The sequence below is a fragment of the Amblyomma maculatum genome, chromosome 5 (genome assembly GCF_055883805.1).
Source record: "Amblyomma maculatum isolate TAMU_Amacu chromosome 5, ASM5588380v1, whole genome shotgun sequence".
Classification (NCBI taxonomy): Eukaryota; Metazoa; Arthropoda; class Arachnida; order Ixodida; family Ixodidae; genus Amblyomma; species Amblyomma maculatum.
Window position 1 is genome coordinate 95,162,602 of NC_139348.1, and position 20,008 is coordinate 95,182,609.

Sequence of the window (20,008 nt, forward strand, 5' to 3'; positions counted from 1 at the left end):
GCCGTCAACGCCTGTCGTTCCCTTTGGTGCACACCACACGGAACGACGGGACTTGGTGACAGAGAGGCGAGTTTTCAGCGCTGCGTTGTAGCCGACTTGCATTGCAAGCAGTGAGCTTCTGCTCCTTTACAAAATTAACAATTTTTTTCTTCACTACCCTACTCAGCTTTTACTGAATTGTATCGATGTGCTCATATACGCAAGGATCAGACGAAGTGGGCGTCTGCAGATTCTTCACACAAATCGGATGATGATGATGGATTTTAATGGCGCATGGGCGACTCAGGCCAAAGAGCGCCAAACTCAAGGTTAGTGGTGTACTCAAGTTTATGTAATGAGATAGTTGCGATGTTTCATGAAGGGATAAAAAACAGTGGCGTATAGGGCCTAAAAAGGTATTTGCTCTGTGTAATAGGGCCTAAAATTCATTTGCGATATATAATGGATGTGCAATGTATATGTAGATGTTTTAAAATATCTTGCCAGTCCTCTCAAGGAGGAGCGGGCTGAGACCCCCGTCGGTAAGAAATTCCATGTAAAAAAAGCCTACGTGATAAAAATTTAAGCACCTGTTTTAAAGGAAACATTGGGTTGTCGCCAATAAAAATGGATGGTTGGTTGGTTCATAGGAAGGGAAAGGCGCAGTATTTTTCACACTTGCTCTGTGGACACCTGAACTGCGCCGTAAGGGAAGGGATGAAGGTGGGAGTGAAAGTGGATAGAGAGAAAGGGGAGCCATAGTGGAGGGCTACAGAGTAATTTCGACCACCTGGGGATGTTTAACGTGCGCTGACATCGCACAGCACACGGACGCCACTTCGTTTCGCTTCCATCGAAATGCAGCCGCCGTGGTCGGGTTCGAACCCGGGAACTCCGGCATAGTCGGGCGTCTTACCACTGTACCATTCCGGCGGGGCAATAAAAAATGGATGGGTGTGCAGGTATTTGATGAGTGAACAAGGAGGGAAAATGACGTCTCCTTTCTTGTTCCAGTTGTGCACATATAATTAAAACATGGATGACAGTGAGCCGATCACCACATCTCAAACAGTGCGGTGCAGGAGAGTTGGTTAAAAGATATGTATGCGTTGTGTATGTGTGACCAATTCTGAGTCTGCACAGAGCTACTTCTTAAATCTGTCTTGTTTTTTTGTGGTGTACCTGCCTATGCTTGGCTTTATTGTGTGCAGTTTATTTTCTGTTGATGATGATGATGAACTGGTTTTTTTTTGGCGCAAGGGCATCTTAGGCCAAAGAGCGCCAAACGCAGGGTGAAGTGTCAACTGGAGTTAATAAAATGTCCGATGTGTGGTGTTTATGATGAACTTAAAAACGGTGGTGTATAGGGCCTAAAAGTTTTTTCGGAGTGTATAGTCTAAAAACAGTGGTGTATAGGGCCTAAAACATTGAATTTTCGATGTATAGTGGTCCGAGTAAAAAGAAAAAGAAAGCTATCTAAGTAAAAGAAACGGGCTTACGCCCACGTTGATGAATAATTCCGTATAAAAAGCCTACTTTAAATAAATATTTAAAAACCCTATCTAAAGAGAACATTGGATCATCACCAAGAAAGATGGACGGATGTGTGGGTATATGCTGCTTGTGTAATTCGGGAAAATGATGTCTCCTTTGCTGTTGAAGTCTTGGACATTGAATTAGAACATGGATGACTGTTAGTCGGTCTCCGCATCTCGGGCAATGTGGTGCAGGAGAGTTTGTTAAAAGGTATGAATGTGTTGTGTATGTGTGACCTATCCTCAGTCTGCACAGAGCTATTTCTTTGAACAGTTTATTTTCTGTTGCTGTGACCCATTCCTCTTGCCATTGCTGTCGAATCATGCTTTTTATGTGTGGCTTGAGGTCATGATAAGTTATCTTATCAATGTCTGTGTTATTTCGAAGGGCAGCTGATGCAGCAAGCCTATCAGCTTCCTCGTTACCTGGTATAGAGCGGTGGCCTGGCACCCAACACAGTGTAAGTTTAAGTTCTAGTTTATAGGCAGACATAAGGGTGTTATAGAGAGAATTCAGGACTGGATTCTTATTATGCCACTTCCATAAGGATAGGGACGTTAAAACACTGAGGGAGTCTGTATAGATGATCGATGTCTGTCTAAGTGCTGCACAGGAGACTTGAGCAGACTTCAAAGCATCAGTGTAATATTCATCACAAGTGTACTTCTGAAGTGACATGAAGTGCTGTTGTATGCAATAGGGGATGCATGTTTCCCCACTTCGAGAAACGACAGGTCACAATTAACAGTGTGCATTTCCCAAGAAGGAATTAAGTTTTTTATTGGCAACTCTGATTGGGCATGCTGGTGTCAGAGATGGTTTTCTTGAGAAAAGTGCAGTGCTAGTTTTGTCAAGCAGGAGCCGGCGACATGGATGATCTAGTTGGCATAGAACCTTACACAAGTAAATTCTCTTCTTCGTTGCAGTGACCATCGGTTCGCCTCGACATAAAGCCTAGCAATTTTTTGAAAGCGAGGCCTTCAATTTAAACCCATTGTCATCAGCACACCCGGACAATTTGTTAACACCTAGCTGAATCTGTCTTTCACAGATGGCCAAGTTGCAAGATCTGAAGCTTATCTGGATGTCATCAGCATATAAAGAGCAAGAAATGGTTTTTGGCAAACTTTTTAAAGAGTTCACTTTGACTATGAAAAGTGTGCAACTGAGAAGACCACCTTGAGGGACACCATTTTCCTGCATTGCCAACACAACCTTTGAAGGATCGTTCAGACAAGTAACCTCGTATTGTATTCAACATGTTCCCTGTGATACCAAGAGAGGAGAGGTCGCGAATGATACAATAGCGCCGTGGTATCATATGCTTTTTCAAGATAGAAAAAGACAGATAAACAATGTTGTTTGTGTGCAAAAACATCCCTTGCATATGACTCAAATGCAATGAGCTGATCAGCTGTTGACCGCCCAGCTCTAAAACCAGCTTGGTTTTGATGAAGAAGACCATTGTATTCAAGGAAATGTAGAAGGCTGTGATTTACCATTTTTTCAAAAAGCTTGCATAAGCAGCTGGTTAGAGCAATAGGCTGGTAACTGGCAGCAAGAGTGGGTTCTTTTCCGGGTTTTAATATCGGGATAATGATCGCTTCCTTCCATGCTTTAGGAAAGCGTCCTATGGCCCATATTTTATTATACAGGCAGAGTAGGGTGCCAAGCGTGTCCATATGCAGGTGTTTGAACGTTCCATGTGATCCTGTCAGGACCTGGTGCTGTGTTCCCACATGTGCCAAGTGCAATCTTCAGCTCCTGCATGGTGAAAGGGCTATTGTACTCTCTCCTGTGCAGTCTTTTATCACATATAGGCTTCCTCTCCTCAGTTACCTTGTGCCGCAAAAAGGAATCTGTATAGTGCGCTGAGCTGAATACATATTCGAAGTGTTGCCCTAGTGTGTCTGCTTGGTGTTCAAGAGAGTCACCACTGGTGCTAACAAGGGGCGTTGGGATTGTGCTATATCCTTTGAGTGCTCTTATTCTGTTGTATACTTTGTGAGCATCAGAATAAGAGTTCACAGAAGAAAGGAATGATGACCAGCTTTCGCTTGGGGATGCATCGACCATGCCTTGTTTTGCGTTTCACTGGCAGTCATACATTCTGCATTCCATCACGGCCTTCGTTTGTTTCGTGGCTTACTTGATGTTTGTGGGATGTATTTTTCTGCAGCATCTATAATGTGCAGCGTGATCAAGAGTTGAGATTCGTCAATGCCTAAGGCAGTAACTGATGAACAGGGCAGAGCTGAGTGTTCCCTGAACATCTCCCAGTTGGCCGCATATTCTTTAAATTTCCTGGGACTAGATCCATGTACACTTTTATTGCCTGTGTACTTCAGAGAGATGGGAAATGGTCATTTCCATATAGAGATTGTCAATAATTAACCCACTCTGTAGCTGCCAAGAGCATCGGAGAGCCAATGGCTAAATGAATGGCTGTGTACGTATTATGAGCTGAGCTGTAGTATGTTGGTTGTTTTGAGTTGAGTAAACAAGATCCTGAGGACAACAAAAACTTTTCAATTAGTGCACCTCGGAAGTCCGTTCTTGTACATCCCCATAATGGGTGGTGGGCATTAGTCTCCGACCAGCAGCCATGGTTCTGGGAGTTGGTCAATCAGCTTTTCAAAATTTTTGTTGCATAGTCTATGATCTGGCAGAATATACAGCGAACATACCGTTGTTCTTTTACCGAATATTAAGGCTTGTATTGCCACTGCCTCTAAGTCTGTGTTAAGCGAGATGTTTCGACAAGCGATTGACTTTTGTGTTACAATGGCAATGCCACCGGAGGGGGTGAGTACTGCGTTGCCTATCTTTCCTGAATACACGATACTGCTTGGTTTCAGATGCGTTTCTTGCAGACAAACTGTTTGGTTGGTGTTCGGCGAGGATTTCATAACGTCATCTAGATTTTTTAGAAGTCCTCGAAAGTTTTTATAAGTGATGGTCTCGGCAGCCATTTTGGTAGGTGTGGAAAGAATATAGAGTGGGGTTAAGACTCGCTGCCCTTATCAGGGGGCTTAAGTGGTGTATGTTTTTTGATTTGAGGCGGTCTAGCAGGCCCCACCTCTCATTGGCGGACTCCCTAGGCGCCGCTGACGCTGCGGAGTCCATGCTCACCTCCATCGCCTCTGGTGAAGGCATGGAGGCAGAAGGTTTTTCAAGAGGAACCAAGTCCCTCTCAGATGTCTTTGGTGTCCCGGACGTCTGGGGGAAAGTGACCTCCGGGATTGCAAATATTGATGTAGCCGGTGGCTGCTTAGTGAGGAGCCGTGGTGGGAGCACGTCAGCAGCCTTGCACTGCATGCCCACCGTTACTAGACGCGGCCTGGCCACTCTGCGGGCTGCGTCAGCATAGGGAGCGGAGGAAAGCATTCAGTGCTTTTTTCGTGCCTCTCCGTATTATCTTCTCAGTTACCTTTATATTGATTACTTCCTTTTCGGCCTGAAAGGCTGCACAGGACCGTGAGTATGCAGGGTGGGTGCCCCCACAGTTCACACATTTGTAGTCAGTTGCACTGCAATTATCGGTTGCATGGTCATGTGCACTGCATTTTCCACATGTAATGCGTCCTCGACATGTCTGGCTACCATGCCCGTACCGCTGACACTTGAAGCACCTGCGCGGGCTTGGTATGTACGGGCTAACTTTGCATCGGATGAATTCCACCAGGAAGTGTGCTCCGGTTGAAGGTGAGAACAATATGTTTTGTTTTTATTTCTTCATTCTTTCGCCTGATTGTTATTCTTCGTACTGCTGTTGCACCTTGGTTCTGTAGGCCCTCAAGGTCTGATTCTGTTTTGTTTAGGAGGTCTCGCTCAGAAACCACTCCCTGGCAGCTGTTAAGACTGCGGTGGGGTGATACTTGGACGTCAAGGTGAGCAAATGTTTTTGTTGTGAGGAGGTTGTCAGACTGACTTTTGTCTGATACCTCTATTAGCAGGTCACCAGATCCTAGTTTTTTCGCTTTGTAGTTTGCCCCAATGATGGCCTTCAGAGAGTTGGCAATCAGAAAGACTGACAGTTCATTTACTGGTTTAGATTCGGTTATAGAGCGCAAGACAAGAAATTTTGGAAAGTTCTCAGTTGGTGTTGTGATTTTTTGCGTCACTTCGGTGTGACTCCTTTTCGGGGGTCGATCAGGTTTTTTTAAAGGTAGTTTTTCCATGCAGTATGGATAGCTTAAGGGGTTCTAATATATGTCGCCTCTGGCTCACCCTTATACGCAGAGGAAGATCCCGGAGCCTCTCGCCTGGTGGACAGGCGAGGTAAATTTAAAGTTCTCCATAATTCATGATCGTCTGCATCCTCTACTGCCATATTCAATTTTGGGCGCTTTTGCCTTTTAAAGTATGCTGATAAAGACTCATGATAGCGGCATGCTTTGACTTGAGAACCTCATGCAGCCCAAGTGTGTTCCCGTTGTATCGGCTGTCTTTCTTTCATTGGAGCCTTGCTGACCATCCTGCTCGGAGACTCATTATGCTCTGTGCCTGTTTGTAACATGACTGATGTTTTTATGAGATGAACTTGACCTCAGATGAAGGCACTAGTGAGAAGGACTGTTCCCTATTTTTTTATCACTGCTTTCACCTTGCAGAATGGCAAAGTTTTTGCTGTGGTCAAATTTCCGCTGGAGGAGGAAAGCTTGGCAGTTGTGTCCATCGGATGGCTCTCTGAAGATGAGGCTGCATGCCACTGGCCAGCGGCAACAACAAATATACTTCACCTAATCTATGAAAGGGTGGACCCTGGGTCTGAATGGACTCTGTGTGAGGCGGTTGTTGTTGCCAAATCTCGTAAGTTGTATTGCAGCACACAGTCAGAGTTTTTGCAAGCCTTCCACTCCTCAGTCATTGATAGCAGTCGTCCCATTGCAGTCATATATGCGGTCTGTGCCCCATGAAAGGTGAGAGAGGATTTTTAGCAAATTCATTGCTTTGAGACACTTCAGTCGCAACTGTTTTATGTGGGCAATGCAGGAAAGTTTTTCATCAACAACTGCGCCAAGAAATTTATGTTCCTTTTTAAGGGCTAGGCTACCATTCAATGTAATGTTGGCGTCGGGTCTGATGCCATGCTGCTTAGATAAAAGTACACAAACACTTTTTTCAGAGTTAAATTTTGTGGGGCTCCGCAGCCCCTTTAGATGTTTTAAACCGCGCGCGTGTCTTTCTATGTATTGTGTTTGCACGGGCAGCGCGAGTGCGCATGAGCAAGCAGATAATCTTGGGGGGCGTGATGTTAGCAGCGACAGACGAGGGTAGATAAGCGCTTCGGAAGCGAGGTGTGGGGCTTTTTTGCCCCGGCGGAGAGGCCGGCGCGGGGCAACCGGCGAGCGTCTTGGGCCAGCAGGGTGTGCACGGACGACTGAATGAAGAAAGAAGACCTGGCCAGCAAACAGTCAGCCTAAAGTTTCTTAGATTTCCTGTTTAAGGTTAGAATAGTACGTGATCGCTTTTGCTATAAATATTTGTTTTTCAAAAGCTATAGTGCAAGCGATATATCGCTTATAACGATGAAATTCTTGAGATTTATCATTTTTCCCATTGCCCCTATAAACCGGACATAACGATCGATTATTGGCGGTACATCGGATACAATGATAGCTTTATCGCCGCCCGCTATGTATTTACCGCGGACATTTGACTGAATATTCAATAAAAGATAAAATATTAAGACGACAATGATGTGAAAACTCGATATATGCGGCGAAAAACGGAAGGAAATGAGAACTATTATAGTCGCAACCGCAGCCGTGCAAGGGTGCTTGCTGCGGCCCTATCGTCATCACCAATCCTTCATCCATCAGTCAACAAAAACGTATGGCCAGTCGCAATGACGACGCCAGCTTTTAGCATATCTTTTGCTTCAAAAGGCATTTGCTGCTGTCACTTATTACAATGATTTTGTGGCAAAAGACAGAGCTCACTCCGTGATAAAGCATGGATTCATGGCATGATGAAGAAAACATAGTGAACAGCAGACTTGTGCACCGCTAGCACTTCTGTTGAAGGAATCTGGTATTCTGCCAAGATCGCCTCCCTCAACCTACATGCTCACCAGAAAATTTATCCAGGATTTTGAATTAAGGAAGTTCAAATTATCGAGGCTGATTAAAATGAGCATGGATGGGAGAAGAGCAATAAGCAAAACTGGGGGCATGGATGGCAAGTAGGAGTCTGACTGGTTATAAAGTAGTTTCGGGTGATAGGAGACTTTTTTTATCTGGAATTCAGAACCAAGTGATAGAGCAAATGGACACCAAAAACAGTTGGCGCTGTGGCACAGCTCGCAAATTTTTGTTGCTGTTGCTTGGTCTTTCAGGTGGACACTTGAATTTGTTGTTTCAGCCTTTAGTATATCAGTGCAATGTAAAAAAAAATTATAAAACACCAGTCAGCTATTTGGGAAGCATCCAGTGAGCAAGCCATCTATGACAATGACTAATTACTTTTGTTGCAACTGGCCACTTATTGTTGAAGAAATGCCAACCTAGCCGTACCTTCTAGGCTTTTGTATTAACCAAATTTACAGTAAAATTACTAGCAAGGTCAGACAGCGAAATGCATAGTTGATAAAATCTCATCATTCATGTGAGTTCATAAGTAACGACAGTAATATTTTTATAACATGATTTCAGTGTTATTAAGTGGTCATCAATGCTCTTTTTTACCATATAGTAATTGTCAAACTGTGGATTTCATTTCAGCGGAACCAGCTCATGCGGCTGGAAAGAGGCAAGCAACAACATAATGGCAGCACTGACGGGGATAGAAGTGCAGCGTTTGTACAGCCTTCACGGGCACAAGGGAAAGAGGCCGTTCATCAGGACTTGCAAGGTGGCAACAAGTATATTGTTTACACTTTTACCATTTAAATTTGCTTCACAAAGCATGAGTGTGCTGCGGAAAAAGTGGGCAGATTATAACTTGTGGCTTACCATGTATATATGTATGCTTAACCATTGCATGACAGTACTGGCTCTTATTTTTTGCTTCTTGCGACATCTTTCAAGTATCCAGTTGACCTGACAGAAATTTCGAGGAAACAAAATAAAATATGCACCAGGCTGTGGCAACCGGAATGGTTATTGAAGGAGTCAGCCCAACACCCTTGATCAACCTTACAAACTTTAATGTAATCTGGAGTTCTCCAGATTACATGCCCTGCGTGCTTCTAGGGCTGTCACGGCAGCTAACAAAATGTTGGCTGTCAAATGTAGGTGAGCCATATTATATTGGGTCTTCGCAATATCTTTGCAATTGATGAGTGCCTTTGTAATATAAGGCCTCATCTTAGCATTTCTCGGCTACACCACTCCCTCTCTCTCCGAAAATACTGGAAAGCCTCTGAATGACAACACTGGTTGTTTTTTTCTTTGCAATGTTTGGAAGGCTTCCTGCCGAGGCAGTATTTGAGACATTTTGCCGTTCTTGTACAGGGCATTACCCTACTGCTACAAGAAACAGTGTGTAGCACTGATATTGTGGCTAGTACTGACTGCCTTGTGAAATTTGTGGTAGATGTGCAGTTCCTGTACAGAGATAAGCACATGACATTTTGCAATGTGTGCAGCGTGTCATAAAACAAAAAAAACTTGTGACATCAGCACAAGGTGTGCCCCTACAAATTCTAGAACGCCTCATGTTGGCGAGTAAATACAAACGTCTGAGAGCACAAGCTAGTCCTAGGACTAGGAACTTTTTGTCTATCACTGGCCCAGCAAGCAATGGAGGCATTCGCCTTCTGAGCAGGCCACGGGATGTGTCTGGGCCATTACTTGACTTTGTCCAAAACCAGGTTGGCAACATAAATGGGCCTGTTGTGGAGCATGACCGTGCTAAACAAAACAAACTGGCACTGCCTTAATGACAAACCAAGGAATTTGTCTGAAGGTAGAACATATTGTGTCGTTTCAGGATATCAATGGGCATCCAGATTTATGTTGTCTCTGAGACATTTTCATCGCGATTTGTGCACCACTCCAAGCATATAATGAAGTGTGAAAGAACAGGGTCTAAGAACCTTGTTGAATTGGTTGTTGATGCCACTCCCTCTACATACATAGAGTATGGTCAAAGCATATTTTTCATAAAATACTCTCTAAAGGTAAATGGATTCTAAAAGCTGTGCGTAAAAAACATCAGGCTTTATTTTTTTTGCAAACACCTGATGGGATATGAAACAAGTGCGCTTGCATAAGCCGACCTCGAACCTTCGTGCGCATGTGCAAATTTTTTCCCACCTGCCGATAGCGTCAAGTCACTGGGACGCAGCATTTTAGTGAAGTAGTACACAGCACCCTCTTCGGTTTACACACACACACATATATATACTACATATACATATATATATATTGTGGAGTGTCATATTTGTGGGAAGGCGACAGCACTGTTTTTTTTGGTAGCCTTGTTGATTATTAGTAGTACCTTGTGTGATTTGAGATTAATGCCATTGTGTGAACCTCTTGTCGGGGACAAAAACGGAGAAAGGCCAGAACCGAAGGGCTTGTCAGGAGACTGCTGCTTCGTTCCCCTGATCTCTGGCCGAGCGGCCAATCGCGGGTGTGTGTTTGTGCGCGCTTGTGTGTGTGTATGTGTACGCGAAGCAGTGCTTTTTTGGAAATGGCACGGCTGCTCCTTGCCACTGCCGGTCAGTCGACCAGCGGCTCGTCGCCCCTCAAAGCGTCCCTCCTGCTACACTGGCACCGTCAAAGACACAATTCGAGCCTACGAGGGGGCTGCGGGCTAGCACCAGGGACGCGAGGAGGATTCTTCTATTATCGACACCGCCGAACGAAGGCTCCAAGGGCCGGGAGCCCCTCTAAAGAAAAAGAGGAACAAGTGAATGCCTGGAGAGGGAAACACGGCCAACGGTCCTCGACTAGCTTGCAAGACGCTGAAGGAAACTGTCGTCAGTTTTAATGGCTACATGGAAGAAACTGTACAGAATTTCAATCAGTTTGTTAAGTTTCACCGGAGTTTTATTCTGTGACCAAATTTCTCAACGCAGACACGACGACAACAATTATGACAGACACCTCTTGTTGATTGCCAAGTATGTGATATTCTGTTTGCCACTTCTCAGTCTAGCATACCTTTACTGCATCCGGTTGCAACACTTCTGAAATTTTTTATTGTGTGGCTAACAGCAGTTTTGGAGCTCTACTATTGTTATATCTCCTCACATAATGAAATGATGCTAACACAGAGCAATAATTAATTATTTGTATTGCGTGAGAGTCAGGAGTGCATATCTCCGTTTGCTAAAAAGAAAAACGGCTTTGTGGTGACATCATTTGTCTTTAAAAAATGGTTTGACTATGGTGTGAGCACGTGATAGTTAAGCAAGCACATTACCATGTGCAGGTTTATGCAAATAGCATGCATGTTTTTGTGAAAATCCCCTTCATAAGCCCATGCCCTCTCCAACCTGTGCTGTTTTTCGTGTATCATTTGCTGTTACTCCACAAGTTTGATTAGTGCAATCGTGCATTCCTGCAATTCAAATGTGATTTTATTGTTTTTGCAAATGATGCTTGAATATTTGGTACTTTAAGTTCATCTTAATCTGTGTTATTTTGGCAGTGTGCACGCAAATTTCTTTCTTTTCTGAGCTGTAGCTTTTCCCTATTCTTGCCTATTTTTAATGATATACACATTCATGTTTGACTGCTATTGCAGCAGGCACGAGTTTTGATGCTATTTTGTAATTCAAGCGCTTGCCTATGGACACAAACTGCACATGTGCTCTCTGAGGTTGCTAACATTACCAAAATTCAGTTATTGATACTTTTGTGTATCTCTCAGAGCTAAGCCACTTAACTGGAAAATTGAAGAAAAGCCAACTGATGTGCCGAGTCATGCACGATGAATGATAGACACCTTTAGCAAGGATGTAGTTGCAGCAGTCTCCACTACAAAAATGCATTTGCTACTGACTTATTTATGCAAGCCGACTGTTGCTGTTCTGCACTACTTTAAAACCATAAAAATTTGCAATATATTTAAATTCTTCTTGTAATGAAAAACGACTGAAATGTTCTACTTGTTGAGTTCTTTTTGTAATATATATTTTAAATTTGTAATGTGCTGTTCACTTTTGGCACTACTCAAATATATGTAGCAAACTGCTGTAACAGGAGTGTTTCGCTATTGCCATGTATCAAATATATCTGTGGCAGTCTTCCAGCATTAATAAAGTATGTGTTGCATAACAAATTATCAGATGCACCAGGTCTGAGTTGTGTGCTAAGGTCCCACTTGTAAACCATATTTGAAAGTAAAGTTAAAATTACTCTAAAATTACAAGAATTGCCTTTTTCATTTTCTTGCTGCCTGAAATCATGTCATTTGGGTGCAAAATAATGACAAACGGCACAATATTTTAGTGGTTAATTAGTTCATGTGATGAACTCACTTGAATACCTTTAATGTAATTTAGTGGTTATATATATGTTATGAACTTAAAATGTTCTATAAATGTGCTCAGACTTTTATTTTGATTTGCAAATATAAATTACAGATTTCAATATGGTGTGATAATCAAGTGCATCGGGCATCAGTTCAGTTCAGTTATGTCCGACTCTTCATGACCCTATAGACCATGTCACGTCACACTTTCCGGTCTCTATCTTCCTAACATCACATAACTTCATCTGCAGCGCCTCGAGAACATCGCGTTCGCTGCCTACCCCTTCTCCGGCAACCCTCAACCTTTCCCAACATCAAATCTTTCTCCAGAGACTCCTCTCTTCTCATCAGATGACCAAAGTATCTGAGCTTTTAACTTTAGAATTTGACCCTCCAATGAGCAGTCAGGGTTTATGGTCGACAATGTCGACTGATTTGATGGTGATGGTGATGTAATGCGCGGAGAGGGTGCGCAGAAAGGTGGTTCCGGGAATGGTGCGACAGATCATGAGTGCGGGTCTGGGGCGGGCGGTTCCTGCGGCGACGACAGGCGATGTAGCTGGAATAGCATTCCTTCGGAAACGGCGGGCTCCCGGGACTGCGTAGTCGCAGCGGAACAGTCCACTGCGCCACTGGGGATGGAAACGGATGGCCAGGAACACAACAGGATCAGCAGCTGCACAAGGCAAAATGTTAGCGTGTCTGGCCGATCAATGCCGCCGAGTCCACTCCTTTATGAGTCCTTTAGTGCCGGCTCACCTGCGACATACCACCAGTCTCGCCAGCCGTCTAGGTATGCAACTTTGCTGGGCAACCTGCTTGCCTGGAACAGATCAGATATGCACTTTTCTGAGCATTGCGCTTTTTGTCGACGCTGAAGAGTATGTCTTTGAAGGACGATGCTCGAGTGAAGAAAAGGCTATAAGTTCTGCTATTTTGTGAATTGAAGGGGTGTTTCGAGCATTTTGATTGCATTGTGACTGAAGTCATTGAACAAGACATTGTCACAAAGCTTTTTCCAATAGTTTTCATGTGCCCTTGCCAGATGTGAAAAAAAGGATTGTATGCCGGTTATGTGACAGTTGCTTCCACTCGTGACAGGTCCTTGGCAGGACATGCTAATTACCACTAGTGCCTGACAAGGTATTTGTCTCGATGAACGCTTAAACAGCATGATTTTCTCAGCGTTTATTTAATGCTACAGCATCCATACACTATGGTAGCTGATTGGAACTAGGTACTTGCTAAGCAAAGGGGTACAGCCATAACCAATATGTGTACCTGTATGTTCTTTGTCTTTGTTTATAAACCACGCCATTTGCTGTACAGCTATCATTTCAAATAACAGGCATTCAAAGGAGTGACCCCTTTGTTTATGGAAGTCTGTTTTCCTTCGCAGATACTAATCAATGAGCATAGCTCTCTTTGTCCGAATTGTTGTCGTCCGGAAGTATCTGGCTGCCTATAAACATGCCATGATTGAATCCAAAAGGCACTTTTGTTTCGTGCCTTATAGTACAGCTTTAAATCTTTTTATTTGCAGGAAATATCCATATCGGCTAAGGACGCCCGTGAGCTAGAAAAGAACACGCAGCAACAAGCATAGAGGATTGATGGTTGCCGACACAGGCCGACTGCTTCAGCCTTTGGCAAGGTGATGATGAGAAAGGTGTGGACGCAGAAAGGCCTGCGCAACTTGCTTGACCCTAAAGACCTGTTCAGAGCGAGCCATACAGCAGAAAAAATGAGGCTATTGCTGTTGAGCACTATGTGGAAGTGCTAAGGAAAGCTGAGGCATGTGACAGTAGTACACTGCGGCATTGTTGTTGCTCATTCATGTCTGTGGTTGGGGCATCACCCGAAAGGTTAGTCAGAGGAGGGAACTTTTGGAGTCATTGAAGTTAAATGTCCATACTCATTGAAGGATTCTGATGTAGAATCAAGGAAGGCTTCTGACTTTTATGCTCAGTTTCTTGACAAGGGTGAGCCTAGGTTATCACAGGATCATGAGTACTACTGTCAGTTAACCGGACAGATGCCCTTGAGTGAGGGGGGGGGGACTTATTTTTTCTCAGGAGTGGATTATGCTCAGTGGGAAGCAATGAAACCTCGCCTAGATTATTTTTTTTTTAATAATATGCTGTAGTACGTATACAAATTATGTTACTCTATGTTCATTTGTGCACATTTTCACCATTGAATCGTTCAGTGTACACTGTTCACTGTACTGTTTCCCATTATTTGTTTACTTGAGTTAATATTTCTTTGCTTTATTGAACTGCAGTATATATTTTAATCTTTGGCCTTCTACTAGTCTTCTTACTGTTCCTGTATGAACCTGTATATATAAGTTTTTATACTCTCACCGAGGCGACTGTCCCTTCATTCAAATGTAAGCCTAAACAGGCCACAACCATTGTTATGCTTCACCCTACACAAAAAGAAAACATTGTTGTTAGTCGTTCTGGGCTTCTTTAATTGGCATATTTACGGTCTTTGGGAAGAAAAACTGGCAGGCTTATGCTCCTGAGGCATGCAATATGGCTTTGCATCTCCAAAGTTCCAGATACCTCATAGACATAGAGAACTCTCGTCTTTAAATTTCAGGGCTTCCTCCAATACTTCAAGGGCCCCACTACATGCCTTACAAACAAATCTTGTGAGATGTATATTTTTGATAATGCTCATTCAAATGTGAGCTACAATGGCCATGGCTTTGAGCTTGGGCCCACTTCACCTGGCACCTGTGCAGCTGGACATAACAGAGCCGGGATCTGTACATTATTGGTTCAAAATGCTGACAGTGCAGTTAGCCACAATGATAGTTCCACATGATGAATTGCCACACCTGTTACAAAATAAGCTGGTGCTAGGTGACGCAGCCTGAGCCAAAATCAATGCACTATCATCTACGTGGAACAGCTGCTGTATGGTGCAAACCGTCAAACGTTTCAGGGATTTACAGTGGCCATGTCATAAAGTGCTTCTTTTTGATATTCTTCAACTCTTTCTGATCTATGCTACTGTTCGTCATAGCATGTAATGCTTCTGTTACAGAACTACAGGCATGCCTCACCCATCGCCGAGCACTCCACCGTGTTCGCAACTGGCGAACATGATACGTCCGCCGTGGCCAGCGCACCCTGGGGACCTCTACCCGTAACACTCCCGTGGAGGCCGCCTGGTCTCCAGTGCTGTTTGCGACCTCTCCCGCATAGTCAGGGACCTGGTTCACCAACACCTGGCGCTCCAGTGGCCGATGCTAGGGAACGAAGCGACAAGAATTCCATCAGAGGCCCTACCGACACTGAAACCGCCATCGTCGGCACCATGAAGAGCCTGGGCGTGGGCAATACCGGCAAATGGGAGGAATTGTACAAACACCTGGATGTAGAAGATATGGTTGTGTACGGTGTTGTGGAGACCTACCTCCGCAAGAATGAAGAACCATCTCTCCACCCACGGTGGCACTAGTCTGGCCACAGCCGTGACTCAACAGCCACAAAGGCGGTGAAATAGGTGTCTTGTGGAGAGCCGATTCTGATTGGACTGCGCTCGAAGGTGTGTGCAGCGAACACATGTTGGTGACCGGGGACCATACTAGTGATTCCAGTCCTGTGCGTTGTGTACCTTGCAGTCCCATGGGAGCAGTACAAACAATGAGAGCATCACTGACTGCATAAGGGAAGATGTGCATCATTAGACATCCAGCCCCTGGGCGGCTTGCAAGACACCAACGGCAACCTCTTACTACTGACAGCGCAGGATCTGTTGCTGGAAGTCCTGAATCTCCGCCCTGACTGCGTGGATGAATTTACGTGGTGTGCATGGAACAGCTGCAGCTGCATCGACTATGTTCCCGTGTCCCATAAGCTGGTGCAACATATTCAGTGTGTGCACACAGACGAGGGGCGGTTCAGTGCCAGCAGTGACCACAACCGCAGAAAGGTCTCCTTTACGACGTCGGTGTGGCAGAATCGGCACAGGAAACAAGCGTGAGCCATCCCGACGCTACCTCCCGGCCTTAACGTAAGAGACCGTCGCGGACTTTGAAACTCGACTGCAAACTGCGCCACCAGAGAGCTATGAACAGTATGCACGTGAGCACAGGTGCAGCCTGAAAAATATATGAGGTTCGGTCCAGCTCACGATGTGGCCATCGACGCAAAGGGTGGTGGGATGGGAAAAAGAAGGCTGCCCTTCACGCGCGTTGCGAGGTCAACCGTCTGCACCGAGCAGTGGTGAAAAGAGTGCTCCCCACTGCCGAGCGCCAACATCTGTGGGACCAATATATCCTCGTGAGACCCAGTGTACAATTTATTGCACACTCGGTCTCAGCGTCGAAGCCCTGCTGCAGCTGCGGTACGCGCTAAGTCCTCCTGTGCAATGTATTGCACAGACATGTGCTGCCATCTGGCCAAGATTGAGAGAAGTCAATCGCGCGGGAGCGCTTGCTGGGCAGGTTCGAAAATGGCGTCCATACCGACGACGTCGTTTTATTCAATGCGACCAAGTAAGTTGCCCCTATTTACTTAACCCTTTGCTAAATGTTCTGAACTTTGCAATGAACAGGTTCAGGAATGTACAGGCATCATTTTGAGCATAATTTATCGTGAGGCAAGCGCTTATTTTGTTCGTGGCCACTTTGAACTTTTTTGTGTACATTGTATTGCACACTGGGACTGAACTACAACACATGGGGTTGTTTTCATTCTGTTCACCGTAAGTGCTTTCCTGCGTGGGAAGACGTTATGATGATGTTCAGTTTTACTCAAAAAGTTATTTCCAATTGATATGTAAGCAACGTTTGTAATTTAGGCTTTCTTTGGCCCCTGCCAGGGTTGAATCTGAGCAGGGCAGAGGCGATTTTGGAGGCCATCGCCTCCCAGGACGGGTCGGATCTCGACTTGTCGGATGACGAGTTGAACGAAAAGTCAACACAAGCGCCACAACCAGATGTTTCCTGTTCAGGTAAGTTTCTTAATATAAGTTTTTACAATGTAAGTGCAAAATGCGGAACTTGACGCCGTTTTTTTTTTTTTTTTTTTTTTTAAGACGACTCGGACGAGGAAGATTCCGGCAGCGGGCCATTAACAAGTGTGGGGAAATTCCCTCCTTGGAGGCATGCTCCGTTTGTGTCATCTCTACCCGATGTTCCGGATACTCCGGATACTGAGCCCGATTCTCGAACGAATTGGACAGCTCTGGACTATTTCAAGCAATATTTTTCTGAAGAATTTTACCGCAATATGCACGAAAAGAGTGAGGTGGGCTACCATCAAAGAAAGGGGACTCTGCTCAATAGCAGCACTGCCGAAATGAAACATTTCATAGGTGCAACGTTCATGATGAGTTGCTTAGGATACCCACAGATTCGTCTTTACTGGGCAAGGCAAACACGAGTTGCTGCAATCGCTGATGTTGTGACTCGCGATCGCTTCTTCTTGTTGCGAAAAAACATAAAAGTTGTGAATGACTTGGACATCAGTGATGAGGAAAAGAAAGCCGACCGGCTGTGGAGACTGCGACCGTTCATCGAAATGATAAGGACGGCTTGCCTCCAGCTTCCAAGAAGCCCGTCAGCAAGCATAGACGAGCAAATAATACCGTTTACAGGCAGAACTACACTAAAGCAATACGTCCCTGGTAAACCTCATCCAACAGGGCTGAAGAATTTTGTGCTCTCCAGCCCATGTGGAATGGTTCTAGACTTCGAAATATATCAGGGAAAGTCTGCGCTCGCAGCTGACCGATCAGAGCTTGGTGTGGGTGCTTGTGCTGTGCTTAGATTGTCACAGTCCATGCCAACAGGCAGTTCTTTATTTTTTGATCGCTACTTCACTTCTGCACCCCTGCTTCGTCACCTCTCGAGCCAAGGCCTGCGTGGAACTGGCACCATAATGAAGAATCGCGTACCAAAGGATTCTAAGCTCCCTGATGACAAAGCTTTGGTGAAGAAAGGCCGCGGATCCTTTTGCCAAACTGTCAATGTGGCTGATGGCATTTGCCTCGTTAAGTGGGTCGACAACAAGACCATTACGTTCGCTTCTTCACACATTGGTGAGGAGCCAGTAGGAGAATGCAAAAGATGGTGCAAGAAGGAGAGAGTCTATAAGGATGTACCTCGGCCAGCTATCGTAGAAGAGTACAATAAGAATATGGGAGGCGTTGACCTCTGCGATAGAATGGTGAGTCTCTACCCAAGCAAGGCAAGGACAACGCGCTGGACTCTTCGTTCTCTTTGTTTTCTTGCGGACGTGGCTGTCGTTAATGCATGGTTGCAGTATAAAGAAGACTCTCAACTCCTAGGAGTTGCCAGCAAGAACACACTAAGTCTACTGGACTTCAAACTGATAATTGCTAATGATTTGCTGAGAGCAGAATTGGATGTGGGCAGCGACGACGATGAGCCGCCAGCGAAGCGTCCTGCCAGTAAGACAACACCATTGCCTCCCGTCTCCTTCCGGACAGCCGGAGCAACACACATGCCCGAACTTTCATTGCAGAAGTCCGCATCAAGATGCCGTAACCCCTCCTGTTCTGAACGCACAAAGTTTCGTTGCACTCGCTGTGACGTTTTTCTTTGTATAACTTCTTCAAGAAACTGCTTTAAACAGTTTCATGCCTAGAGATATCATTGAAGGGCACAATAAAAGCCTTCTTGCCCATTATCCATAATCTCTCATGATATTGTTTTTTTCATCCACTGAGTCCCAATGTGCAATATATTGCACATGCTTTGTTAAGCAAACAAAAAATACTTCATCAACAAAACTTTTTTTATCGTGATAAGATAGCCTCATTGGTCTAATAAATGCGTTTTCTTGATCTGCATACAAAAATTCGTCATTCAGGTTTCACGAGGATATAGGCCTCGAACAAGCAATGCAGCAGGTGGTGTAATGCAAGATTGGAGCACATGACCACAGTAAGCTGAAATCCATTACCACAGGGGAGCCAGGGAATATTAAGCCAAAAGTTCTGGAGATACGTGTCGGCACTCAACAGGCATCCCGCCCAGCCTGTGCTCAGAGAGGAAGCAACCGGCGTGCACGTCAGCAAGATCAAGATACAAGACCATCTCATGAGACACATGGCTCAGCTGTTCAGCTCCCCATCGGCTGCAGCACCAGATCACTTCCGGTACACCATCACAGGACCAGGCCACTAGGCTGACAATGAGTCCGACCGGCAGATATCCCGGTCTGCTTTGGACCGAGTAATTGCCCAGATGGATGCCCACACTGCAATAACCGATGGTCACTTAGGGCAACAAACTGGATTCCAAGGGAAGGAAAGCGTAGCAGGGGGCGGCAGAAAATTAGGTGGGCGGATGAGGTTAAGCCGTTCGCAGGGGTCAAGTGGATGCAGCTCTCACACACCCGGGTTAATTGGAGGAATGTGAGAGAGGCCTTTGTCCTGCAGTGGGTATAGTCAGGCTGAGGATGATGATGCAACAACAACTAAAAAAGAATGCTTCAGCAAGACTACACCTAAGACTCCTGATCATAGTATGAAGGGGGTACTGCACTCAAAAAACAAATGGACAAAAGTGGTGGACAGCTCGTGCGCAGACTCAGAAATTTTTATGGCCAAAAGATAACATATATTCAGTGAACAAAAGCGATCGTTCGGTTGGACTTATAGATTACGAGGTGAAGTATCTGGATGCAAACATATGACGGCAGCGCTGATATGCATTTGGGTGGCCTCTGCCTTCCCTATATAGCCTCTGCCTTCCCTATATAGAACCATGCACAGCATGGTTCAAAATATCAAGAGGCAACAAAACTTTCGCAACAAACCACTGTCACTCACTTGCCGAATAACAGCTTTGAAATTAGTCGCATCGCTCAATTAACCGCAGAATATTACACGGGGTCATATGCGGGCGGCCATGTGCAAGCAACAAGCGAACTGGCGTCCCAATCAGTTCTAATGTTGTGGCAACGCCGATGTGACGTTCAAGACAACCAGCATGACTAGTGAACGGTGTGTCTACGTACGTTCTGAAGAAAACATGCGGCCCGGGCGGTAGTGTATAACACCCATTGGACAAAATATA

The 20,008-nt window shown here is 45.0% G+C and overlaps 1 protein-coding gene across 1 annotated transcript in view; it reads right to left on the minus strand.

Annotated features, from left to right (window-relative positions):
* Positions 1 to 8,562: 8,562 nt before the first annotated feature.
* The window catches only part of LOC146188819 (uncharacterized), a 99,017-nt gene continuing 87,571 nt past the window's right edge, over positions 8,563 to 20,008 (minus strand). Inside the window, exons 2-3 of the mRNA XM_084603919.1 lie at positions 12,703 to 12,766; positions 8,563 to 12,619 (exon numbers count right to left, since the gene is read on the minus strand). Of these exons, the coding sequence (XP_084460045.1) occupies positions 12,348 to 12,619; positions 12,703 to 12,766 (336 nt within the window). The 3' untranslated portion in view covers positions 8,563 to 12,347. The remainder of the gene's footprint in view (positions 12,620 to 12,702; positions 12,767 to 20,008) is intronic.